This window comes from Podarcis vaucheri (genome assembly GCF_965113315.1).
Source record: "Podarcis vaucheri genome assembly, chromosome: 2".
NCBI lineage: Eukaryota > Metazoa > Chordata > Lepidosauria > Squamata > Lacertidae > Podarcis > Podarcis vaucheri.
Window position 1 is genome coordinate 67,168,449 of NC_138760.1, and position 26,720 is coordinate 67,195,168.

General features: G+C 45.8%; 1 protein-coding gene across 1 annotated transcript in view; it reads right to left on the minus strand.

The window, feature by feature from the left end:
* Positions 1 to 982: 982 nt before the first annotated feature.
* The window catches only part of CSF1R (colony stimulating factor 1 receptor), a 44,164-nt gene continuing 18,426 nt past the window's right edge, over positions 983 to 26,720 (minus strand). Inside the window, exons 6-21 of the mRNA XM_082211754.1 lie at positions 25,748 to 25,937; positions 25,298 to 25,413; positions 23,668 to 23,785; positions 23,166 to 23,356; positions 22,379 to 22,485; positions 21,713 to 21,839; positions 21,099 to 21,203; positions 20,424 to 20,534; positions 19,119 to 19,284; positions 18,087 to 18,169; positions 16,829 to 16,941; positions 7,798 to 7,920; positions 7,374 to 7,485; positions 6,385 to 6,484; positions 5,211 to 5,316; positions 983 to 3,809 (exon numbers count right to left, since the gene is read on the minus strand). Of these exons, the coding sequence (XP_082067880.1) occupies positions 3,675 to 3,809; positions 5,211 to 5,316; positions 6,385 to 6,484; positions 7,374 to 7,485; positions 7,798 to 7,920; positions 16,829 to 16,941; positions 18,087 to 18,169; positions 19,119 to 19,284; positions 20,424 to 20,534; positions 21,099 to 21,203; positions 21,713 to 21,839; positions 22,379 to 22,485; positions 23,166 to 23,356; positions 23,668 to 23,785; positions 25,298 to 25,413; positions 25,748 to 25,937 (2,003 nt within the window). The 3' untranslated portion in view covers positions 983 to 3,674. The remainder of the gene's footprint in view (positions 3,810 to 5,210; positions 5,317 to 6,384; positions 6,485 to 7,373; positions 7,486 to 7,797; positions 7,921 to 16,828; positions 16,942 to 18,086; positions 18,170 to 19,118; positions 19,285 to 20,423; positions 20,535 to 21,098; positions 21,204 to 21,712; positions 21,840 to 22,378; positions 22,486 to 23,165; positions 23,357 to 23,667; positions 23,786 to 25,297; positions 25,414 to 25,747; positions 25,938 to 26,720) is intronic.

Below are 26,720 nucleotides of genomic sequence, written 5' to 3' on the forward strand. Positions count from 1 at the left end.
CTACTATTACATTTATGCCCCACCTTGCCTACAAGCAGCTCAAGGTGGCATGGATGGTTCTTTTGCCATGCCCATTTTATTTTCACAATAACTCTTAAGAGGTAGGCTAGGATGGATGAATGAGTGGCTGGCTCAAGGTCACCCACGTGAGCTTCATGGCTGAGATGAAGTTTTTAAACTGGGTCACTGCAGTCCTGATCTGAAACTCTAGCTCTGAGGTTCCGACACGGCATTCAGAGACCTACCAGAGCACCAGAGGAATTTCTTGAATCGCCTTCAGGGCAGATTTTCAGTGCTGACATAGTCCAAGTTTCTCTTCACTGTCCCCCATGTTGTCTGCTTCGGCCAGCCTACCATTTTGTAGCTGGGAAACTTGAAAAAGAAAGAGAGAGCATCCTTCTTTGTAGTTGATGTCCAATAAGAAGAGAGAACAGTTTAATTGGACACCAGAGAGAAGAGAATATAGTTCTAATTGGATGGTATCAGCAAGGGGACATGTTACCTGGAAACGATGCCTTATGAGGAACGGCTAAGGGAGCTGGGCATGTTTAGCCTGGAGAAGAGGAGGTTAAGGGGTGATATGATAGCCATGTTCAAATATATAAAAGGATGTCACATAGAGGAGGGAGAAAGGTTGTTTTCTGCTGCTCCAGAGAAGCGGACACGGAGCAATGGATCCAAACTACAAGAAAGAAGATTCCACCTAAACATTAGGAAGAACTTCCTGACAGTAAGAGCTGTTCGACAGTGGAATTTGCTGCCAAGGAGTGTGGTGGAGTCTCCTACTTTGGAGGTCTTTAAGCAGAGGCTTGACAACCATATGTCAGGAGTGCTCTGATGGTGTTTCCTGCTTGGCAGGGGGTTGGACTCGATGGCCCTTGTGGTCTCTTCCAACTCTATGATTCTATGATTCTACCTAAAGCTCAATGCTTTAGGTAATGCTCGTCTCCTAGGAAAAAACTAAACAGCTAAAGAGTTCTAATTACTTTGCTTAATCAAATTGTTTTATTTTGAATGGCAGTTAAATGTGAACATACTGATTTATGTACTTGGAAGAATGGTTTCATTTGGAAACTCAACACATAGCAGTTAACTATTTAAAAGCGATCTTGCAGCAACTGAATGGTGGTAGTTTGTGCTGGAAAACTGTCGGACTAGTTCTTATCCAGTAAGAGAGATGCTCCTTTTTCATTTACACAAGGCTTCAAAGATAGCTGCTTAGCAAAGCTAGTATCCTTTACATAAAACTCAAATCAGTGGCTTGCAAAATATTGTGAAAACCATTATGAAGCTGCTGCTTTCTAGTTTTGGTTTTTAAAACTGCAGTGTATGTAAAAATAACAAATAATACATAAAACAGTTGTCATGACAATTTGTGTACGCAAGCAGTACAAATTCACATTTGCTACAGTTGACTTAGTTGAGAATGTGAGTTAGATACTTCAGATGAGACTGCCCATCTATTCTGCAGCAGGTTAACAATATTTTTTTTTCATATTTCAGAAAAAATATCAAACGTCAGTAGTCCTAATATAAAATTGCCTGAGATTTGCTTACCCGTTTGTAACCCAAAAACTAATACATTGCAACAATTCATTTTAGCACATTAATGCCACCTTGCAGTGTAAAACACCCAGGGCAGCTTACATATTAACACAAATGCAATAAAGTCTCAGTGTTATAAACTACAGAGCAACAATGCCAAAGAGTGATAAAATTCAGAAAAATAAAATTGATTACAACCAGTTGAGCTGAGTGTTTGCCTCAATAAACGTTACTTTCTATTGCTGCAATGCCCTTTATATATATGATGTTAGAAACTCAGACAAAGTTTTAGATGCAAATATTGGAGAGCTCTAATTTTGCTTTGTTTTCTATTTTCTCTAATTTTACTAATATTGTTTGTCCCTAAGGACAATGGTGATTTGTGTTTGCTGTAGTAAATGTAGGGACTTCATGAGCTACTGGTACGTTCCAGTCGCTAACAAAACCCAGTCTTTCCTAAAGGAGAACATTTCTTAACTCTCACATTAAAATCAGTGGGACTTTAGGTACTATGCTAGGTCATTTCCAGTCTTGTTGATCTGTTCCATTCCAAGCCATTCACATTGTTTCTATTATTTCAATGCTTGCTATCACATATTTAATAACTTGCTTTCTAATACTGTTTCAAATTATTCCTAATGTATTACATTCCCTAGCTCCTTTCTCCTTTTGGCTTCTTGTTTCATTTGAATTGCCAAGTAAGAATGAATTAAGCCTTGTGTGTTTTCTCTCCATTAACCAAAAATTGTCAAATAAAAATTACCAGTTTCTAAAAACTATAAAAACTGGTTAAGTGATCAAACTTTCAGCTACAATGATGGCTGCAATTATCTCTGGGCCCAGTATTAAACTATATTGACTAAGGCTTGGCCAAAATGCCCTCCCTTCCTTTTTTGTGACACCACCTGGCCCCTGAAGGTGGTAGTGGGAATGTTAATGACTTTGGGGGGGGGTGGACAAGTTCTCAGAACTTTCCAGTGAGGCAGTTGCTTATGTTTTGGGTTGGTTGGTTTATAAATGGGGAGGGAGATCCTCAACAGCTCGGTGGCAGTCCCTTCATATTTGGGAATGACATAACATTTACAACCTCATCTTTGTAGGTAAGGTCACCCATGCTGAACACGCTGATCCCTACCGAAAGCTTAATCGAGTTTAGGGTCACAGCACTAAATTTTCACATATTGATGTCTCCAAAACAAAAAGTCATTTAAATCAGTTGAGCAAGAGAGGTTGCAATCCTGTATCAACTTACCTGGGAGTAAGCCCCATTGAACTTGATTACAGCTGCGTAGACATGTATAGAACTGCACTGTAAGTCACTCATTAGTAATGTGTTTTAAATCTAAAGCTTTGCTAATAGATTGGCTATACTACTAAAAATCACAGTTTAATACTTAAATTTTTGTTTGCTCAATTGGCACATGGTACAGTGGTAAGCCTAAGTGAGAGAAAGAGTTGTTGTTACTTTCTTGCTTGGAGTTCTTATCTGTGGCAAAATAGAGAGAACCTTTCTTCCAGCTGAGGTCATTTCCCCTCTTGTGATGTGACTTCACAGATGGGGAATGGTTATGATTCTTTTCCCACCCTGACCATTGCAAAATCCCTGAGCCAGAGTCAAATTGGATAGGATCTGTCCATTTCCTTTGGACTAATCTTATCAAGGTGGTATTCCTTCCCAGGAAGAAGTCAAGATAGGGAAAGGAGTCCATTTTAAACTCATATACTGATGGATGAGCAGTGAAAGGTACACAAGATATAGAAAACTTGTTTTTGAAGTCCACATTCCCCACTCTCTCACTCTTACAAGCACGCTTATATGAAGACTGGTGCTTAGTAGGCTATGGCAATCTGCTGACTTTATACGATGATTCTGCCCAAGATTCCTGCATGCTCTAAGCTAAGCTCGATAAAAATTGGAAACCAGTTGCAAGTAACTGGGGGGGGGGGGGGAAGATGTGTAATGGCAGGCAATGCTTCATGTCTTGAAGTCTGCTGCCAGGGCAGTGCAAGGCTACAGCCCACAAGTTACATCTGGCTTTCTGGTATGAAATGCTCCCAGAGGGATGGCTGTGTGAGAACTACATTTCAGTTGAAATCAAACCAAGAAGTAGGGTGCAGTTGTATACCCTTTAACAGAACTGGTAATTGTTGCTGTTCAGAAGGGGTTGGATGCTCTCTCCAGTGTCACAAGATTCATCTTCACAATAGCTGGAAGGCTCACATCCGCTGTCTTCTTCTGTGCTGGCTGGTAAGTTGGTGTAACCCTTCACAGCAAGGGGGGAAAAAACCACAAACTTTAGTGCCTGGAGTATATAATCTGAAGAGAAAGCCTTCTTAACAATTGCATTCAGAGAAATACAGCATTTAAAATAAATAAAACAAGCTCCTAAACAATTTGGTGCCCCTTGAGCCCTCTTCAGCCATTTGGAAAGCCTGTTAACAACTAAGGAGGTGAGTGTGCTAGGCTCTACCTCCCTGTCACTAGTCACCTTAAGACTCATGGAGGGTAACCTTGTGGAGCAGGGAGCCTCCCGGGCCCCATGCATTTTACTCTGGGAAATCAGGCTTTGAAGCCCTCCATGAAGGAAGGACCCCCCCACACACACTTCACAAAGTTGCCGTCCATGACTTGGAAGGTGACTGCAATGGTCACTGAGAGACAGCTGCTTTCTACAGCTTCTCGTGCATTATCATGGTTTCCAAACACCTGAACACGGCATTAATCCCCTTTTGATTTTGCCAGCGACAAGTGCCATTTTAGTGTATGTTCAGCAATGTGGGAACTCTGCTACGGAGGTGGGGAACCTCTCTCACAGACCTGGCAGACTTCTGAGGTTGGCGTGCCCACTTTTCCTGGACTTGCAGAAAACTTCCCCAACCCCAACCGCCCAGCAAGCCACAAGTGAAAGGGAGAAACTTCCTTTGCAGCAGTGGCCTGAAGTTTCAGTCCCCTGACATAAGATGTAAAGGGAGTCACAAATGGGTGGCCCTGCCCACCTGACAGAGTCACTCAGAGGGGTTGGGCCACTTCTTCTGGACGTGGTCATCTGGCTGCATCCTATTCCTCACCCCTGTTCTGCTATTTGATGCCAGTATTGACATCCTGCTGGGATAGCTCAGTCAGCAGAGCATGAGACTTTCAATCTCAGGGTTGTGGGTTTAAGCCCCATGTTGGGCGAAAGGTTTAGATTACCCATGTCGATTAGATGACCCATGTGGTCCGAACTCTATGATTATATGACTGTGTAGGATGGCTAGATCTGAGAAGGGTAGCTTGCAGCTCTCCAGATGTTGCTGGACTCCAATATGGCCAATGCTCAGGGATACTGGGAGTGGTAGTCCAGCAATTAATGGAGGATCACAAGATCCTTATCCCTGACCAATTAGGTCAATGGGTTAAATCTAATCTGGGTGGGAATTGGATTATATACTGTGGCCAGTGTAATTTATATAGTGCAATCTATTCCTTGAGGGGAAGGGGGGAGGGGTAACAAACGTTCTGCAAATAATGAAGTAGTATGAGAAATCCCAGAATATTTTTAGGGGGGTGCAGTTTCTACCTGACATAATACAAATGCATTTATGTGAAAATATAAGGAAAGACACAATTACTAAAGATACAGATCATTCACCTTGCTTTTTTACTAGTAATTTTAGCATCTCACCTGTTCCTTACTGGTATCCAGTTGCTTCTGAAGGAAAGTGGAAATCTGACTGAAGGTTGGCCGCTGAGTGGGCTCCATGTTCCAGCATGCAGTCATGATGTTGTACCTGGATTGGAGGGGGGGGAGGAAACTGCATATTACCCATTCAGCAGCAACTTGTGGTATTCTGTGTAAAAGCAACTGAAATAATGACAAGTCTGTGGTCATTCCCAAGGGCTAAATGCAGATCCTATAATGATGCCTGACTTGGTGACAACAGAATAAATGTTGTAAGGAGGGAGCTGCTGCCCAAGATAGGAAAAGAGGTACAGTATTAAGGAAACACCTCACTACTTTAAATGACTTCAAATCTCCAGGGCCTGATGGACTGCATCCAAGGCTACTAAAGGAGTTTGAGGATGTAATTTCAGAGCCTTTATTATCTTTGAGAATTCTTGGAGAACAGGTGAGGTCCCTACAGATTGGAGGTGGGCAAATGTTGTCCCCATCTTCAAAAAGGGGGGAAAGGAAGGCCCAGGTGACTACTGACCGGTGAGCTGGACATCGATACTAGAGAACAAATAATTCAACTGTTTGTCTGTGAGCATTTAGAAAAGGATGCTGTGATTAACAAGCTTAACATGAGTCAACAGTGTGATGTAGCAGCAAAAAAAGCTAATGCTATTCTAGGATTCAACAACAGAAGTATATTGTTCAGATCAATGGAAGCAATATTACCACTTTATTCTGCCTTGGGCAGACCACACCTGGAATACTGTGCCCAATTCTGGGCACCACAATTTAAGAAGGATGTTGACAAGCTGGAATGTGTGCAGAGAAGGGCAACCAACCTAATCAAGGCTCCTTAAGAGGAGCGCTTGAAGGAGCCCTGCCCACATGGTTGGGTAACTTCTGACATTCTGCCAGTGCATGCAATCCTGTCACAGGTAAGCAGTTCTCATGTGGCTGAAGCATGTTTGTTACTAAAGTGCCTAAATCTTGGCCTGTCACCGAACACAACTTTGTGAGCTGTGAAATGCATCTGAAACACCTTGGTGGAATTACAGCAGCAACATGCAGTATGCTCATCACAGAAAATGTCAGTGACACTCTGGAACAAACGTCCGTTGCTTCCTTGTAATGCTTGTGTGTGTCGCACAGTTACAGTGGAGATTTCTGAAATCCGTTTACTTACATATCCTCTGGTGCAAACTCAGGTCTGCCCATATGGTATCCTTGTTTTACCAGGCTGTAAAACTTGCTGTTCACTTTCATGCCAGGATAAGGGCTCCTGCCTATAGTGATAAGAAGAAGCACAACACTCTACGGTCACCATGCTGTTCTCATGTTGCTTTCCTACAGGACTGGCTCCTGACTCTTAGGTCAATATCTAAGAGGCTGAAGATAATGCTATGTGAACTCCCTAACTCTGTGGGAGCACTGAAGCAATGGCTGGTGAATAGGGAGAAAAAGTCGGGTTAGTAGGTGTGTAACTCTAGAGGCCTTTGGATTATCAAAGCCATTTTGGTAAAGGTAAAGGGACCTCTGACCATTAGGTCCAGTCGTGGCCAACTCTGGGGTTGTGGTGCTCATCTCGCTTTATTGGCCAAGGAAGCTGGCCAAGGAAGCATGACTAAGCCACTTCTGGTGAACCAGAACAGAGCAAGGAAACGCCGTTTACCTTCCCGCCGGAGTGGTATCTGTTTATCTACTTGCACTTTGATGTGCTTTCAAACTGCTAGGTTGGCAGGAAGCAATGACTGGTGAATAGGGAGGAAAAGTTGGGGGAGTAGGTGTGTAACTCTATAGGCCTTTGGGTTATTGAAGCAATTTTAGTACTCTGCTGCAAAAGTCAGAAGTACTGTAGCATGTAGTGCCTCTGACTAGGGCAGACCCTATATCAAGTGAAAGCCAAGATGGTGGCATTGGCTCTCTATGGATCTGGGCCCTGTTAAGTACCTGAGGTCATCCCCCAATTTCTGGTGCCAGCCAAACTTCTAAGTAGTCTAGTATGACTTTTCTCCAAAGGCCTGAGGTTTCTTATGGCAATGTATGGCGTTGAAGAATCAGCTCTACAGTCAGTAGTGACCCAATTTTCAAATTATGCTTTCTCCCAAGCCCCATTTCTGATCTAAAGCCTTTCCATACAGAAAATTGGGGATGGACAAACGCATCATTGCCTACCTAGGGAGAATATCTCCCAGAGAAGGATGCCGTAAGACCACACATCACTCTGTACTGTGTAGACACATTCAAAGATGCTCTCGGGTGCCATCCACTTCACTGGCAGGCGAGCCTGGAATTAAAAAATATTTTATTTATAGAGGAAACAGCCTGTGATATACAGATATTGTGCCACTTCTTTCCACCAGATTTTGCTCAGTAGCCTCTGCCAGAATTTACATGCAGCAGCATTTTTCTCACTGACAAAGAACACACACACTCAAAAATTTCCCATGTTTGTGACCCCAACATTTCCACGTGAGGGTAGAAGAGATCAGTGTTCAAAACCCCAGAAAGCTACTGTCAGCAATAGAGGAATAAATGGTCTGACGGTAAATCAGTTTCCTGTGTACCCAGTGCACATTTTGCCATCCCCATTACTTACATTGCCTTTAACAACATAGTTGGCATCATTCATGATGTCTCTGGCCAGGCCAAAGTCGCAGATCTTGGCCACTCGCCCATCAGCCACTAGCACATTTCTTGCTGCCAAATCTCTGTGGATGCACTAGATTAAACAGATAGCAAGGGTGAGAAATGGCCTATCAGTTTTTCTTGATCTTCCTGACTTATTTCAACATACGGCCATAGAGAAATACAGGTTGAGCATGATGGACTCAACCCAATTTGTGCTTGTGCCTGTTCCTCCTGGTGACCTGCAGCACGATGCAGACATCCGGGCTGGATTAGTGAGACTAGAGGCTACAGTTGCTTTCACGTCCTCCAGATGTTTTGATCTACAACTTCCATAAGCTCCAGCCAGCACAGTCAACAGCCAGGGCTGATGGGAGCTGTTGCCAAAAATATCTTAAGGCTTGGAGACAGGTGGGTTAGAGTATTTGTTTTGGCTTTCTTATTCTCACTCCACTGGTCCCCTATGGAACTCCAGTAGTTAGTATGAGCTTCCAGCCATTGGTGATACAGGTAGGAAGACACTGTACTTTGGACACAGCATGTAAAAGATGGTTGTGAGACTGTGCTGCCACCTCCACGAAGAATAGAGCACATGACAAAACTAACCATTTCATTAAGCCACTACAGAAGTAGTCATGCCTGAATCAGCCTTGATAATCATTTGCATTGATTTAGGTTAAAACAGTCTTAGTGCTCAGGGCATCCAAGTAATTGGATAATTATAGCCCATGTTTCCCTTTCCTGTAATGTCAAGGTTAAACACTCCAACAGCATTAATTTTGTAATGGTTGTAAAACCTTTTCAACCTATAGAATGCCACATATGGAGTCTATAGCTCTTACACAATTTCCTTGCTGTACAAGCTTAAAAGGTAGGGAGGTACCCTTTTGTGGAAGCCTGTGTCCGCGGCACAGTACAATCTGTGCTGTGATGAGCAGCCAGTGGGATTGCACTCACTAATTATATTTATAACATGGTGGGTCAGAAGCCCCAACCGTCACTTTCAGTTCCTTATTCCTGGAATGGGAGGCATAAAGAACACCCTAAATCTTGTAAATCTATAGCTTTGGGCTCAAACCACTAAACAAATGTGAACATTCAGATAGGAAAATATGTTTAAAAATGGTAATACTTCTGCTGGTTGGAGAAGAGGGGACTGCACAAGCTGAAAAATAGAGTTCATGTTATTGTACAGCATCCATATGTATACACAGGTACAGATTGGGGCAGGAAGCACCAATTCCCTCCCCTAATTTCATGCGAGGGGCAAGGAGGGGAAATCAAAGGGGAAGGAGTGCCCCATCTTTCCCTTCTGACAGATGATCCCCATGAGAAATCAGCCCTGGGCAGAGAAATGGTTCCTCACCATATAGGGAGATATACACATACACCTGGATTCCTTTCTATCAAAAGCCATAAGTATTTAAGGAGGACTGGATACTGTTAATTGCCTATATGGAAAAGTATTATAATCAAACAACTGGCTTAGCAGAATGGTAAGTGTCAGAGCTGCCACCAGGTCCCAGCTCACACAGGACCACGCTAGCCAACGTTCACTTTATAAGAGTCTTTATTGAGTTACAAGTTTCATGTCCGAACTGCAGCGTGCAGCTCTACACCTTCCATTCTAGGTCGACGAAGTCTCGTCTGACTCTCCGCCCCCTGCGCACCAGCTTAATACCCTAGCCTTGCTCCACCTCCTACGCCTCTCCCTGCGTCTCTGGGTCCCACTGCTCCTCCTAGTCTCCTCCCTCCTAGACTCCTCCGACGCTGAAGACCCCCCACTTCCTTCCTCCTCCTTTCGGCGGGCTTTGGGACCCGGCTCCCTCTCCGGGCTGCTTGCTGCGCCAGCTTCCTCTGCATTTGAACTTGGCGCGCGCGCCCAACTCCCTGCCTTCCTCTTAACCGTTGCCTCGCTCTCTGAGGAGGGCGTGACCATCCCTGACTCGTGCCCTCCCTCCTGCTGACAGCCTCCGGAACCCGATGCCTGGCTACCTTCCTCCCTGCTGCTCTCAGTCTTGAGCGTGGGTCCCGACTTCCAGCTGCTGCCGCTCTCAGTTATGAGCGTGGGTCCCGACTTCCAGCTGCTGCTCTCTGAATCTCCTCTGTTCCCTTCCTCCTGGGGTGTCCCCCCGGATCCCCCCCTTGCTCTGCTCACTGGGGCTCCCTTTTGGGAGTCCTCTGACTCACTGCTTAGGCTTGGAGATCTCGGGTCGTCATCATCACTCATTCTCCCTTCGGATTCCTCCCCCTCGCTCTCTGTTTCCTTCCTTCTCTGCGTCTCTGCTCCTGAACCCCTGACATCCATCCCCCCCTCGAAGCCCCCCCTTCCCCCCTCCCCGCTTTCAGGTGTGGGTGCTGGGTGCTCCATCATCATGGGAGGGAATGCCGGATACAGTTCGCTCCCCGTGGTTGGCCGCCAACTGAAGACCTCCGATTCTTCCTCCTCGCGGTCGTCGACGTTGACCTGTTCCGCTTCCATCTCTGTACCGCCGTGCTCGAACCCAAGGTCCTCCCCGAACACGTCCGTGTCAGTCTCTGCGTCGGTCGCTCGACCTGGCATCTCCAGCCACTTCCGGCGCCATTGCTCCTCTGGTCGATCGTCCCACCAATACGAGGTGTCTGACGCCGAACCCGCCGGTGATCCTTCTGGGGAACGGGTGCTCAGTGCGGGTTCCCCGTCCGAGTCGAATCCATGGAACGTGCTGGAAGAAAGTGTGGGCGTGAACAGCCAGTCGTCGAAGAAGCTCGCTGGCATGGGTCTGTGTGGGAAAAGGGCATGAAACTCGTCCTTGAGCAGGGGTTCCTCCAAAGCGTAGTCTGGCACCCAGCTATTGGCGCTGGCCCGGGTGCCCTCTCTGGCTAGGAGGTATTCGACTCCCTCTTCCCCCCATCTGGAGTCCAAAATCTCTGTGACCTCGTTGATGGGGTCCTGCTGCGCCACCCCCCGCGTCTCCGTCCGCTCCCGGAACGGACTCGGTGCCGTCCCGGGCTCCTGGAATCTGTGAGGTGCCTTGTAGGGAGTGAGCACCGACCTGTGGAACACCGGATGCATTCTGGAACCCTCCGGCAGCGCCAGCCGGAAAGCTACCGGGTTGATCTGTGCTTCGACTTGGTACGGACCAATTTGCTTGTGCCCCAACTTCTTCTTGGCTAGTGACCTGGTCGGCACTGCGTGGGCTGCCAACCAGACCCAGTCTCCTACGTGGATCTCTTCGCCAACCCGCCTGTGCTTGTCAGCTTGCACCTTGTAGGCGTGCTTAGCTAGCTCCAGCTGCCGTCTGAGTTGATCGTGGACCGCCTGCAACTCTGACGCGAACGCGTCCGCCGTCTGTGGTTCTCCTTCCCCCACTCTCTCCAGTCCCGGGAAGGTTCTGGGATTCCTCCCATTGTTGGCGAAGAACGGCGTCACCCCTGTGGACACGTGCTTCGTGTTGTTGTAAGCGAACTCGGCGAGCGGCAGGTAATCCACCCACGTCGCAGGCTGTTGATTGGCATAGCATCTCAGGTACTGCTGCATGATGGCATTGACCCTCTCTGCTTGCCCGTTGGTCTGCGGGTGTCTTGCCGATGCCAGATTGACCTTGACATGTAGAAAACCCATCAGCTTCTGCCAGAAATTCGAGATGAACTGGCGTCCGCGGTCGGACAGTATAGACCGCGGCAGACCATGCACTTTGAACACGTGATCTATGAACAGTTTGGCGGTTTGTTCCGCCGTGGCCACCTTCGCACACGGAATGAAATGTGCCATCTTGGTGAACAAGTCCACCACCACTAGTACAGCTGTCTTGCCCCTCGAGCTGGGTAAATCCGTGACAAAGTCTAGGGCCACCCTCTCCCACGGTTCAAACGGCGTTTGCAGCGGTTCTAACAGTCCCGCCGGCGGTCTGTGTACCGGCTTGGCCCTCTGGCAGGTGTCGCACCTCGCGACGTAGTCCGCGACCTCCCCTCTCAGCCTGGGCCACCAGAAGTCTCTCGCGACTAATTCCACCGTTTTTTCTGTGCCAAAGTGACCGGCCGTGGGTGCGTCGTGCAACTGTTGCAGTACCTTGGCTCGAAGTTCGTCTCCAGGCACATAGACGGCCCCTTTATGTAGGAGCAAGCCGTCCCGCACCTGGAACTCGTCTGTGTTAGCCGTGCCTCTGTGCACTTCTGCCATCTTCTCTTGCGCGAATGAGTCGTCCCGCAACGCACGCCGCACCGCATCCAGGTCTACCGTAGCTGAGGCACACGCCCACGCCGTCGGTGCGAAGATGTGCATGGCCGCCGCTGGCGTCACCTCTTCTAGGTATTGCGGTTTCCGGGACAGTGCATCCGCCATGATGTTGGTGTCTCCTGGGACGTACTCTATTCGGAAATCGAAGTCCGCAAAGAACTCTGCCCAACGTATCTGCCTCTGGTTCAGGAACTGCGCCGTGCGCCAGTGCTCCAGATTTTTGTGGTCCGTGCAAACCTGCACTGTATGCTTGGCGCCGATCAGGAAATGCCTCCACGCCTTGAACGCTGCATGAATGGCCAGCAACTCCCTGTCCCAGATGGTGTAGTTCTGCTCCGACTTGCTGAGCTTCCTGGAGTAGAACGCTCCCGGCCTCCAGACCCCCTGCGGGTCTCGCTGCAGCAGGACGGCTCCCACGGCTCTGTCTGACGCATCTGTCTCTACCCTCAACGGTTTACTGGGGTCGATATGCAGCAGTTGCTTTTCCGACGCAAAGAGACGCTTGAGCGCTTGAAAGGACTGCTCCGCCTGCTCCGTCCAGATGAATTTCTTTTTCTTGGAGCTGAGCGTGTCCGTAATGGCCGCCGTCTGCATCGCGAACCCCTTGATAAATTTGCGATAGAAGTTGGCAAAGCCGACAAACCGCTGTACCTCCTTCCGGTTTCGCGGGCTCTTCCAATCCAACACCGCGCGAACCTTGGTGCTGTCCATGGCTAGTCCCTTGTCCGACAACTTGTATCCCAGGAAATCCACCTCCGTCGTGTCGAACTGGCACTTCTCTAGCTTGGCGTACAGTCTATGTTGTTGCAACCTCCTCAGCACCTCCCTCACGTCTTGGTCGTGAGCTTGCTGCGATTCAGAGAATATCAGGATGTCATCCAGGAAGCAGACGCACTTCTTGTAGAGGAGCCCCGCCAATACGTGATGCATGAAAGCTTGAAAACAGTGAGAGCCATTTTGTAATCCAAAGGGCATAACTCTGTACTCGTAGGTGCCCAGGGGCGTGAACATGGCCGTTTTCCACTCATCGCCCTCCCGTATGCGGATGAGATTGTACGCCCCTCGTAGGTCCAACTTGGTGAACACGCGTCCCTTGCGCACCGTCGCGAGGAGGTCGTCAATCCTGGGCATGGGGTAATCAGACGGCTTGGTCATCTGGTTCAAGAGGCGGTAGTCCACAACGAGTCTTTTTTGGGGCGTGTCTTTCTTTTTCACGAAGAAAACGGGACTGCCCCCCACTGCCTTGGACTCTCTGATGAAGCCACGCTCCAGATTATGATCAATGAACTGTTTGAGTTCCTGCATTTCGTCCTCAGACATGGAGTATAGCCTCCCCTTAGGCAGCGTCGCCCCTGGCAGGAGGTCAATCTTGCAGTCATATGGCCGGTGAGGGGGTAGCTTGTCCGCCTCCTTCTCGCAGAAGACCTCCAAAAAGTCCGCGTATTTGTGGGGAACTGTGTGCAGCGTCCCCAACTGTAGTTGCGATTCTTCCTCTTCCCCCTCCCTTCTGGGTATAATGCAGTGTTCAGCGCAATAAGAAGAACCGAAGATCAGCTGTCTCTGGTACCACGCCAGTGTCGGACTGTGCCTGTCCAGCCAGCTCATGCCCAAGACGATGGGAGTGTCCGACAACTGAGTGACATTAAAGCTGATGACTTCTCTGTGGTTACCTAATCGCATCACCATTGGCGGCGTTTGCTGCACCACTTGCCCCCCTAGTAACTCTCTCCCATCCACCGTGACGACTTGCAGGGGCAGAGTGGCAGGCAGTAGCTGTATAGCGTGTCGCTTCACAAAATCCTGCGCCATAAAATCTGCATTACTCCCAGAGTCCACAGTGATCGGGACGTCTATTGTGAGTCCATTGGGCAGCTGGAGCGATGCGGTCAGTTGCACGACCGGTTTGGGCGGGAGGGGGTCTGTGGGTTGCAAGATCTCTGGGGACTGCTTCACTGATACGTCTGGCTGGGCCCCAGTACTTCCGTCTCCAGCCAGACATCGTCGTTTCCCTGCAGAGGTTCTTTGTGCTGTGTAGCTGTCTCCACTTTAGCAGCGGCTGCAGTGTGCTTCAGGCTCCTCTGGGGACACTCTTTCGCCAAGTGTTGCGGACTTTCGCAGATGTAGCACTTCCGGGTCCCTCTAGGAGTCTTAGATTTGCCTGCTCCTGGTGCTAGGGCTCTGGTTGCTGACTGAGCCCTGGCACCTCCCACCTCCATAGGTTCTGCTCCCCCTCCTGGCGGAGGCGTGGATTGCGCACGCTCTGCTTCTCTGGGAACGAAGGAAAAACTTCTCGCTGCTTCGCGCCCACTACGCCCCTCCTCCCTGGCCCATGGGCGTTCTTCTAGCCGCACTCCCGCAGATAGCGCCCTCTGGACCACCTCCTGCGTGCTCTTGGGTCTCTCCCCTCTCGCAATTTCGTCCTTAACTGGGTTGCTGAGACCCTCCCAGAAGAGATCTCTTACTGGAGGCGAATCTCGGTCCCATTCTAAAGCGCTGACGAGTGCGAAAAAGCGTGCGTGGTACTGTCGTACCGTGGCCCTGCCTTGTTTAAGTCCATGTATCTCCCGTCGCGCAAGATCCACATCTATGCTAGATAAAAAGCATGCATCCATCGCTTTGATGAAGGCATCCGCACTTTGAAGCGCTGGATCCTTATCCCTCCACAAATTGCGCAGCCAAGCTTTAGCATCTCCATGCAAATGGGATAGGATAAACCCCACCTTCTCTTCCTCATCTCTAAAGTCCTTTGCCAGCAGTTGCAGTGCACACAGTACATCTGCTCGAAAATTGGGGTACTGTTGCAGGTTCCCATCAAAATGCTGCACAAGACCGCCTGATCTCCTTGCCAACCCAACTCCCTCCGGCTTGGGTCCCGTTTGTACCTGCTTGGCAAACGCTTCAAACCTGGCTTGGAGATCTCTGTAGGCGAGCGCTGCTTCCTCCTCCCTCTTTCGGGATGCTAATATCTCTGTGTTTAATTGTGTCACTGCCTCTTGCAGATTTGCGATTCGCTGTTCAGCCGTCATGCCTGCCGATTTTGTGAGCTTGAGTCCAGGCACCCCTCTTCACCCCTCGCTGCGCCTTCTCCCGCTGCGGTGTTTCAGGCGCCTGGAACTTCTTTGTAGGAGAGACGAGACTTACTGTCAGAGCTGCCACCAGGTCCCAGCTCACACAGGACCACGCTAGCCAACGTTCACTTTATAAGAGTCTTTATTGAGTTACAAGTTTCATGTCCGAACTGCAGCGTGCAGCTCTACACCTTCCATTCTAGGTCGACGAAGTCTCGTCTGACTCTCCGCCCCCTGCGCACCAGCTTAATACCCTAGCCTTGCTCCACCTCCTACGCCTCTCCCTGCGTCTCTGGGTCCCACTGCTCCTCCTAGTCTCCTCCCTCCTAGACTCCTCCGACGCTGAAGACCCCCCACTTCCTTCCTCCTCCTTTCGGCGGGCTTTGGGACCCGGCTCCCTCTCCGGGCTGCTTGCTGCGCCAGCTTCCTCTGCATTTGAACTTGGCGCGCGCGCCCAACTCCCTGCCTTCCTCTTAACCGTTGCCTCGCTCTCTGAGGAGGGCGTGACCATCCCTGACTCGTGCCCTCCCTCCTGCTGACAGCCTCCGGAACCCGATGCCTGGCTACCTTCCTCCCTGCTGCTCTCAGTCTTGAGCGTGGGTCCCGACTTCCAGCTGCTGCCGCTCTCAGTTATGAGCGTGGGTCCCGACTTCCAGCTGCTGCTCTCTGAATCTCCTCTGTTCCCTTCCTCCTGGGGTGTCCCCCCGGATCCCCCCCTTGCTCTGCTCACTGGGGCTCCCTTTTGGGAGTCCTCTGACTCACTGCTTAGGCTTGGAGATCTCGGGTCGTCATCATCACTCATTCTCCCTTCGGATTCCTCCCCCTCGCTCTCTGTTTCCTTCCTTCTCTGCGTCTCTGCTCCTGAACCCCTGACAGTAAGATTTCCAGCAGTGTAAGAAATAACCTAAGTTTACAAAAGTAGTTGTGATTGGGTGAACCAAGACGATGCAAGAAAAAGAGGAGATAAGAGGAACCATGGAAAGGGGATGGGAAGTCAGTTAAGGAATAATTCTTTGCTATGTTAACAATGCCACTTCTTATTTACTTTAGGGATCCTCTTCTGTTCGCATCGTTTTAGTTTTAAGTTTTGTTTGATATGGAATTCATTAAAAAGGCAAAATAATAATAATATTTTTAGGATGCTGTAATAATAAATTTCTCTTGTACAAAAGCAGGTTCTTAATCTAAGAAACACTTCAGGCTACCTCACACATTTGAATGTTCCTCCATGTTCACAACAACCTTCCACACAGAAAACTAGCTGCTGGGGGAAAGGGAACTTAGCCTTCTCCCTGCCATACTAGTAAGTTGGTGTTTTTTTAGTCAGTGGGTGGGCGTTATATGGGATTTATTTTAATAGAGAAACATTCAATCATGTGAACCCCTACCAACGGTATGAAATGGTACAGCCTTGACACAGGCTTATCACCTCACTGAGAACTAAGCCTTAGTCTTTGGGGTGTTCTTTTGTTTCTTTCAGGCTTCAGCCCTATACATTCATTATTCAAGGGTAGCATGCAGGATATACTTATGTACAGAGCAGGGTGGGGTTCCAACTGCTGCACATATGTAGAGTAAAAGTTGGGCCAAGGCCTTTTGTTTGGTATGCAAGTCATTTTCCTGCATAGTAATGGAAAATGACGCCTTGGTTTCTGCATAACTGATCCTGAAAACATTTTCTAAAGAGAACTATGTTCAGGGGAGCGTGCACTCACGTTTTTTGAAGCAAGAAAAGCCATTCCTTGGGCCACCTGGTTGGAGAAATGCAGCAAGTCATACAGGTCGAGAGGATGGCCATCCATGTCCTCTCCTGACACTGAGCTCCTCCCTGGAATGGGGAAAACTCATGGTAATCAACAAAGGGCAACTCTACCACAGGATGAAGTCAATGTTCAAGCTAACTGAACCATATCTCCAATATAGGGAGATGAATGAAGTCTAGAAATGGGAACAATAACACTGAACCATGGTTAACAGTTAAGCATCTTGAGAAAGGAAAGAGCAATCACTTGAATTTGAACCTTCCAGTGTACAATGAAGGTTGTAACACTTTCCCAAGATTTAAGTCCCACTGAACTCGGATGAGCTTGCTTTTGACTATGATTGAACGGGAAGTCTGCTAGTAGGAAGAGAATTAGTGGCCCAGTTCTATTTGTTCAATACAATTGGATTATATGTGCAAGCTGTTCCCAGTCCCTACAACTAATAGGACTGCTTTGTTCGGTACAAAATTTATGCACATGTCATTTATGATGCTAACCTGTGTAATAATGTATGTAGTTGTGGTTGCAGAATATACTGAAGTGGGAAATATGAATGGACTGAGCATTTGTTTGCATTTATTTTCCATGCAAGAGCTGCAAATTCCTATTTTATACACATAGATGCGCTTAGAAATGCTGCTCATGTGATCTTTGTACATGGGAGCTGAGTTCCAGTTACAAAAAGCAATGTATCATTCTGTTAAGTGGTGTTCAAATTCTGCATTTAGAATCACAAATTTAATAAATAAAATTAGAATCTGCCCTTACAGGATTTCATGGTGATTAATGAAAAGCTGCATATCTAAAAATGTAGTTCCCCATAATAATTCACATTCTGGCTAATTTATTTGAATTTTGGCACAATATGTTGCTGTAAGGGTCGTGATCCTGAAAACTACGCACATTCAGGCAGCTGTAATAGTGGACAATCAAAGTCTAGTTTAGGATGCAATGAATACAGGGATAATACACAAACGTGCCAATGTTGGATGGTGTCAGCAGATATTTTTATACATCTCTCAGTCCAACCTGTAAGGGCTATTGTGAAAAGAAAGGAGATGCTACAATGAGCTCACTTCTGTTATTATTATTATTTTAATGTAATAAACAAACCATCAAATAAAAATACTGGCAAAAACTGAAAACCTCAGCAGCAGGAACTACCTCCTCTGGAAATAATAATTGAAAGCATCATTCCTTGCTTAGTTACCGTTTGGTGGCATAGAGCCTGATGCTGTTACTGGTTTCATTTCCAAATAACTGTCCAAACACTGGGTACCGATTCCACTGTCACTGCATCAATGGAAACAGAAAAAGAAAAAATTATTAACAATCTAATCTCTGCATCAAATCTAGCATCCTGAATAAGAGATCATGTAGATAATGGAAGAGCGCTAAAGGTGCAAATCTGTAATTTTAAGTTCCAGTCCAATTGATGCTGGCTATCATCATGAACTTAGCTTTAGATGCAGCATTAAAACTTTAAAGTCATATAACAAACTGCCCCCCCCAAATCTATGAAAAACTTCAAATGGGGCTTCTCAACTCTATCAAATGCTTTCTCAGTGTCCTTTAAAAAGTCATTTAAAAAATGCTGTAGGGACTTCCTCGCATATTAACACATTGCTAATAATATTAAGTATGTCATTATTTGAAATGGTGTAAGTGTGTGAGGAATTTGTTTAGGGTGGGACAAAGCCCATGAATGTAAGCGAAAAATAAGAATGATTGGCAGGCATCCTGGCACGAGGCATCAATCCCTTTGCCTCTTTCCAAGAAACACTATATTTCTTGAGCTTATCTCAAGAAATATAAATGTGTGTTGTGGCATTTCAAGAAGGGAGAGCAGTCGTATGTGGGATGGAAGGTGCTGAAGAATGTGGGTACCAGCTCTTCCCATCTGTAAATAAAGCTTCTGGTCAACTTCTTTCTTGCCACAAAGCCCTTTTAAAGATAGAGTAGGCCATTCCATTGGACAGAAACATGTGAGGCCCTTGGCCATTTTGTCTGGTTCCTAGAATGAAGTGCTCAGATTATGTAGCCACTATCTCTCACACTATATGAAACATGAGCTAATTACCTTGTGTACAAATCCCAGTCATGAAAGCTTAGCAAAATTACTCTTGCTCTCATTGACTTCTCAGATGAGGACTGTATTGTAAAGGTATGCTAGGTTGGAAATTTGCCCTAATTCTGTTGGGTTTTAGCCCTCTGTTGAATCTGTACTGGTTTGGATTCTTACCTCCGGACGTATTTCTTCCCAAGGTACATATTTTTATAGTCTGCTGCCATGCTATCAAGAGAAGACTCAAATGTTAAATCCTGGATTATGAGACACTCTGCTTTCTTTCGCAGGAAATTCAGCAAGTCCCCATAAGGACAATACTCAGTGATGACAAATACAGGGCCTGAAAAAGAAAAAAATAAACCTGATCAGAAAATGGCATCATTGTACTCTGTTTCTGCTAGGTAGCAACTTAGTCTGACTGATCAACACTAACTATTTCAGTTTAAAGGATGTTGGTTTTTGTAGCAGTGCCACACAGGGCTTCCACATTGTTTTTAACGCAAAGCAGGATGTGCATCACCCCATTCCCTCCAGATTTCTTTACCACTCAAAATTACCTATTCAAGCTGCCTTTTTTTTCTGCAGGTAGACAAGCATCTTGGATGAAGGAATTATGAGCAGAAAGGTCTCACAAGAGAAAGGGCTAAGCAACACTATCTCTTGCTTTTCCTGCAGTCAGATTGTGACTGGATTGTGGTTTATCAAGACTGACCTGGGCTTAAAAAACAACAACAGAAAACCAAGCAGGGGAAAGTAATTCCTAACTGGAATGTAAAGTGTAGTTTTGCTCTCAAAGGCAAGTTATGTAATCAGGAGAATCACGTGACATGGTTTTTGCTGGACAGCACCATTTCAGAGAGGGAAGGGGGAACTGAATGCTGTGTTCGTGTAAAATGATTCCCTATAGATAGAAAGCCACCTGGAGAAGCTTCATGTAAAACTCTGACATGCATGGTTTTTTTGCTTTAAAAATCTCTTTGAAATTCTTTTAGAGCAGGAAAATTCAAGCATGTGTTCCTCTACTTGAAAGCCAAAGTGGTACAGTATAGCAAAAACTACACATCATGATTTTACTGACTGTGTAGTTCCATTCTCAGGTGTTGGAATGACAGGTATGAAACCAGAAACAGGTGAAATAGGACGAAGAGAAAGTAGTCTGAAGCAGCACTATGATGGCAGATTAAAAAGTGAGAATAGCACACCTATTGTGAAATGAGGTCTACCTCCTGCCACTCCATCCCAACTAAATATAGTTCCTGTAAATTCAGGCCACTTCTAATTTCCTACAGACTGTGTATTGTAACCCTTAAGGTCTTAATAGCCAGCATTCTCAAAGCAGAAATGTTTATTCTTGTCATGATTGTGATACTGACTTGAAAATCTATGACTCTTCCATTATGGGGAAATGTTGCTGAAAAGAATGAAACCATAGGAACGAGAATGGAGGGGACTGTAGTGGCGCCAGGGGCCGCTTCTTACCTCCATGTGTACATGCTCCCAGCAGGTTGACGATGTTGTCATGGTGACCTAAATGGCTCATGATCTTCAGTTCTGACATGAGGGCTTCTTGCTCATCAGTATGTGCTGTTGCTGAAACCAGAAATGAAACAAGTTGTATGCAAACTCTTATGCAGGTTCTTGTGAAAATGCACAGCGTTTTTGTGCAAATTTCTCCCGTTGTACACACATTTTGCAAAAGCAACTTTGCCTAATGTATACTCTTCTTTTGCAAGGCAGGTTTCCATAATATAATGCATTTTTGTATGTTGTTTTCATTAATATGTGCATTTATATGCATATACATAGAATATAATCACTTTTGTGTACATTACTTGGCTGGAGAACTACATTGCGAAATTAAGATAAGTGCACACTTCAAAAAGTGTTTCACATTGCTTCATAAAGTATGTATTAGGTTAAGTTCACCTATAAATGCACATTGAATTGATACCCCCCCATCCCAGCTAGTCACCTAGGTTCAGTATGTTCAGTACTTAAATATAAGTATACAGATAGAGAAGGACTTGCTTCTTGCTCCTTACTTATATCACCCCCAATTTATTCCAATGCTGGAGCTGGTTTTCAATTTGCAGGCCTTTAGAATGATTATTAGCTAGTGAGCACTGGCGAAGAACTGCTTTAACCAGCACTTACATTTAAGCATTTTCACAGCCACCTTCAGGACAGAATCTTCCTTCCCAAGTCCAAAAGCAGTGGCCTCAACCACCTTTCCAAAAGCTCCAGCTCCAAGGGTTTTTCCTATGAAAGCAAACATGGTGTTTAGAAGCATAACAGAATCAGGAGGAGGATTTTTGATACTGATTCAGTGATCATTGTGTGTGCGTGTGTCCCTGCCTGTCCCACATGCACATATCCTTGAGAGCAGACAAGTAATATCTCCTAAAGTTCAATAAGCCACAGCAGGCTATGAGAAGGTTTGCAGTCAACAACAGGAGCAGTTTCTGTGCCTTGCACAGTTCAATGTCATTTCTTTGTTATTTGTAGCCCTGATTTCTCCGCTTCTGATTTTTCTGATCTTTTCATTGAGACCTTTTCCATTGAGTCAGTAGCTGCTATAGGATGCCATTTTGCTCATTCTGCAAAATCCCAAGAATTATGATGAGGGGGAAATTGTGTAGTCCTTCATATAAGCAGGATAGTATTATGCAACTGCTGTGTATCAGTTTAATAATTTGGACCTTCCACAAATGTAGATAAACAGAATGACTTACTACTACCAGAGCAAGTGTACAAGGATTGCTCCTCACCAAATTGCAGGTTGTTTCTGGGAAATTCCCACTTCTCATTGTAAGGAAGCTGGGTGGGATCAATAAAAGTGTAATTGTTTCCCTCACAGGCCTCAATGATCTTCCAACGGACTTGGTACTTTGGTTTCTGCAAGGAAAAATTATCCATGCATCAGAGAAGCATTGTTCAATAGCATTTTAGCACTTCAACATATTATCTGGAAAATAAGTCTCACTGAATTTAGTGGGTCTTAAATGTCAACTAGACATACATAGGATTGGCCTGCTAAACTCCCAGCAGCCTTCTCCATAGATGTTGCGACTGTTATAAGTTTGAAGAGGCCCATGAATTTTACTAAATGAGGCCTCCATACTAAAATCAAACACATGGCATACAGTCCCAGTTTGATTAAGGATGTGGTTTTGTTAAATTTGGGTGGGTTTGAAGGCTGTAGTTTGGTTTAATTGGGTCAATATGCCCCTTCACAATTTAGCTTGGATTATTTTTATGCCACTATGACACTAAGGTTTAAAAAATCTTTCCCTCAGCAGGGTCTTCTCCTGTACCGCATTTTGAGAGAGAGCCATTTTAGACATGAAGAGTTGCAGCAGTAGAGCTGCTTTCAACCTCTGGACCTCTTCCCTGTCTACTTTTCTTTCCACACAGACCACGAACACCCATCTGACCTGTTTATACTTGTAGAATAGGAAGATGATACACAGAAGCAGGAAAAACATCGTCCCAGCACATGCAATAAGAATTGGCTTGGGGAATTCGCTCAGGGGTTCAGATGCTGTGGGAGGGAAAGAAAATAAAAGTTTATAGTGCATCAGTCATTCCTGAACATTCATGAGAACCATGCTATCAGATCAAACATAACAGTAGAGCAAGAGAGATACCTGGCTTCCTCCCTGCTTTGCTATATAAAACAAAGGCACAGATACCCAGTGATAGCAAAGCCGATTTACAGAGCAATCCCACTCCCTGACTAGGAGCAGCAGAGTGAAAAAGGGGCAGCAGAACCACTGCCACATCCAAAGTCCTGTGGCTTGCTCCAGCTCGGGCAGAATGAGTGTGTATGGGTGTATAGGTGCGCACACTTGCACAACATTACTGACATTTGTTTGTTTGCTTGTTTCTTTATGTAATTTCTTTCCCATGCTTCAATATAGATGATCTCAGGACAGATAACAAGAATACAATTAAAAAATGACAAAGCACATTAAATTAAAACAGTGGATTATTATCAAACAGCAAATTCAGCCATCTATTCCAGAGGAACTTGAAATGCCTGTCAGAGGGGAAAGGCCTGGGGCCAAACAATGTACAATGCTGGTGCCAGGCCACCCTCAAGGGACAGAATCACATAGGAGCCCCCTTTATATTAGCGTAAATGCAGCCACAACCAGGATTTGGTGAGATGAAAGGTAAAACGCTAGTTCTTAGTGAACAAGATGCTCAGATTTGTCTCACCTATGTACCGAACCAATGGACCGAAACTGGATCCATTCCCCATGTTATTAACTGCTAGGCAGCAGTATGTCACGTTGTCCAGCATCTCATCAATTTTGAGGGTGCTCTTCGATGTCACTCTTCCGAAGGGAATTTCATGCGTTATCTCCGGGCTGGTGTCTTTCATAAGCAGGATTCCACCTTGGTCACATCTGCCGGACAGCCAAAGATGATGGAGATATTAATATGCTCATAGAATTTTGTCTGCTTTATCTGTTACTTTATTTATCAGCTTCTAAATTCTGCCCTATGAAGTATTGAGCTGTGTTCAGGTAGATTCACTTGATTGCCAGGCCTTTGACCTTAGGATCAGTACCCATCTGGGAGAGCCTTCCCAGCCACTCTGGGCAGCTTCCAACAGGATTTTTAAAAACACAATAAAAGATCAAAGATTAAAAACTTCCCTAGTGAACTCAGTAGTGTTACTTCTGGAAACTGTAGGGAATGCTATAACTTATCTCACCTGTCTGGATGAAGATTGCGAGGCAATTTATACCACTCAATGTGTGGAGCAGGATAACCACTGGCTTCGCACCAAAGGCTGCCGGAGCTGTTGTCCATCAGTTTAGCTGTAGGGGGAGCTGGATAGCAAAGGTAAAAGAGCTGTTAGGTATAGCAGCCATTTGTATACCTACACATGACCTGGAAAAACTGCCTGCGGACAAACGCCAGCTCCCTCAGTCTGAAAGTGGAGATGAGTGCCACACCCCATAGTCCAATGCAACTGGACTTAACCATCCAGGGGTCCTTTATCTTTTTACCTAAACTAACATTCCCAGGATTCTTGGAGGGGGGCGCTTTAAATGTATGATGCATATGCAGTCTTCATTTTCCACCCCATGCTTAACATAGGCAACATGAGAAATTGCATCATGAAATAATATCTTGTGAAACTTGGCGTATGGGAAAGTGGGTAACATGTAAGGGTAATGTGTGAGGTTTTAAAATTAGGCAAGAATAACCAGCTGCACAAATACAATGTAGGGGACACACCTGGCTTGCCAGTAGTACATGGGGAAAGGATCTAGAGGTCTTAGTAGACCACAAGCTTAACATGCGTTAACAGTGTGATGCAGTAACAAAACAAAACAAAAATGCTATTCTAAGCTGTGTCAGCAGAAGTATAGTGTCCAGAGCAAGGGAAGTAATAGAACCTTCTAACATTTACAATCCCACCCCAGCCCTGCTTATGCCGTGTACTTAGAATACACTCCATGTTTTATTTTGGCCAGACCAAACCTGGCACCACAATCTGAGAAGGATATTAACAAGCAGGAACATGTGCAGACCAAGATGATAAAAGAGTCTGGAAAACAAGCCTTAAGTGGAACAGTTGAGGAAGTTGGTATGTTGAGGAGACTGAGAGGAGACTTGAAAAGAGATATGATAGCCATCTTCAAATATCTAAAGGGCCACCACCAGGAAGAGAGAGCAAGCTTGTTTTCTTCTGCTCCAGGAGGATAGGAACCAATGGATTCAAGTTACGAGATTCTGACTAAACGTCAGGAAGAACTTTCTAACAGTAAGAGCTGTTCGACAGCAGAACAAACTCAGAAGGTGGTAGACTCTCCTCCAAGAGAGATTTTTAAGCAAAGGTTGGATGATCATCTGTCATGGATGCTTCAGTTGAGATTCCTGCATTGCAGAGGGTTTGCCAATTGCAGGGTTCCTTCCAACTCTGCAATTCCATGATTCTATACCAGTGTCTCAGATGTGGCCTTTGGAGTCAATCTATTATGTAGCTGGTCACCACTTTATCCAAAAGCAAAAGCACAGTCAATATTTTCCTTTTGGTGTGGATTATTCCAGTTCCCACTAGGAAAGGCTACTTCTGGCAATTATACTTCACTCTCGATCACTTGATCTATTCTTGGGGGCTGCTTTGAGTGTGTGTGGTTGTATCACTGCAATCACAATTCCTTTCGGTGTATTTTATTGTTATAGCTATTTTGGAACATCACATTTGCTTACAGGAAGAGCAGAAAGGTCACCTGCATCCTTCACTTTAGCTTGTTGGTTGAGACTGATTGTTCTGCTGTTCCTTCTCAACACAGACATAACATTGGAAGAACTGTGGTGGATGGAACACTTACTTTTCACTGAGATGTTGAAGGTGATGGATGCGTTGGCTTCACCATTATCTGCAAAAAATGTGTATATTCCACCATTCTTTTCCTCCATCCTGTTCAGTTTGAGCGTATTGTTGTACCTTTCACAAAAAAAGAACAAATGCACAGGGTAGGGTCCTTTCAGAAGCAATCAGAATAGAAGCCTCTCAAATAGAGACCAGAAATAATTTTGCATTATCTATGGACAGGTGTTGTTAGATTTCATAAATAGTCTATGTAGAAGCAAGAAAGAGGGCATTGCTCATATCATACCTTAGATCAAGTGTGGGAAACTTTTGGTCCTCGAGATGATAGAGCTACAACTCTCATCAGCCCCAGCAAGCTTGGCCAATGGAGGAGTTCTGTGCATCCCTCGTGCAATTAATTTATAGTTTGGAAAATCATTTAGGAAAGAGGAGGCACATTCTTTCTTACCTGTTGTTGCCAGAAGTCATTTCCATATTGAGTGTGAAATTCTGGGAGCTCCTTGATGGGTTCATGTATGTCCATCTCTGTGTGTGAGGTCTAGGATAAGCCTCAATGAGCACGCGCAGGTTCAGGCTGCTGTGCAAATTTGTCTCTTGGCTTCTGTTCTGTATGGTGGACAAATGCACATAGCCACTCTCTGAAAAGAAAATGAATGAATGAAGATGTTGCACAGAGGAATTTTTTTTATTTGTTTTTTAAAGCTTTCTCCTAGGAGAAAAGGTTGGGACACAACTAGGATCAGTGTGGTTTTTCCCTTGTGGTATCCACATGGAATTTGGCAACTTGAATAATCACAGTAATTGGACCTCCACATAGCAAAGCAGCCGCCTTCCAATGCCATAAACAAATTCCTTAATGCAGGGATGGAGAAGCATAGGCCCATGGGCTAAATGTGGTCTTACAGGCTTCCTTGTCTGGGACTCTCCCTAAGCCATGCCTCTCCCCAGGCCACATAGGTCCAGGAAGGCATAAATGACGGACCAGAAAAGCAAGAAGATGATTCATCCTTTTGTCTTCTGCCTGGATGAGAGCTCAAGATAGGTGAATTAAGCCTGCAATATTGAAGTCAAAAGGACATCAAAAGGACAGAGTTATTCTCTGTAGGAAATTGTGGTGGTGTTTCACCTAGAAATCTGATGGGGAGCAGTGAACTTGGGGACATATGTTGGGTTATGTATTGACTCCATTGTATTGAATCCATTGTTCTCATGTTAACCCAAATGCTCCTTTTTTAAATGCTTCCTGTATACCTGAAGGAGCGTCTCCACCCCCATCGTTCTACCCGGACACTGAGGTCCAGCACCGAGGGCCTTCTGGCGGTTCCCTCACTGCGAGAAGCCAAGTTACAGGGAACCAGGCAGAGGGCCTTCTCGGTAGTGGCGCCTTGCCTGTGGAACACCCTCCCACCAGATGTCAAAGA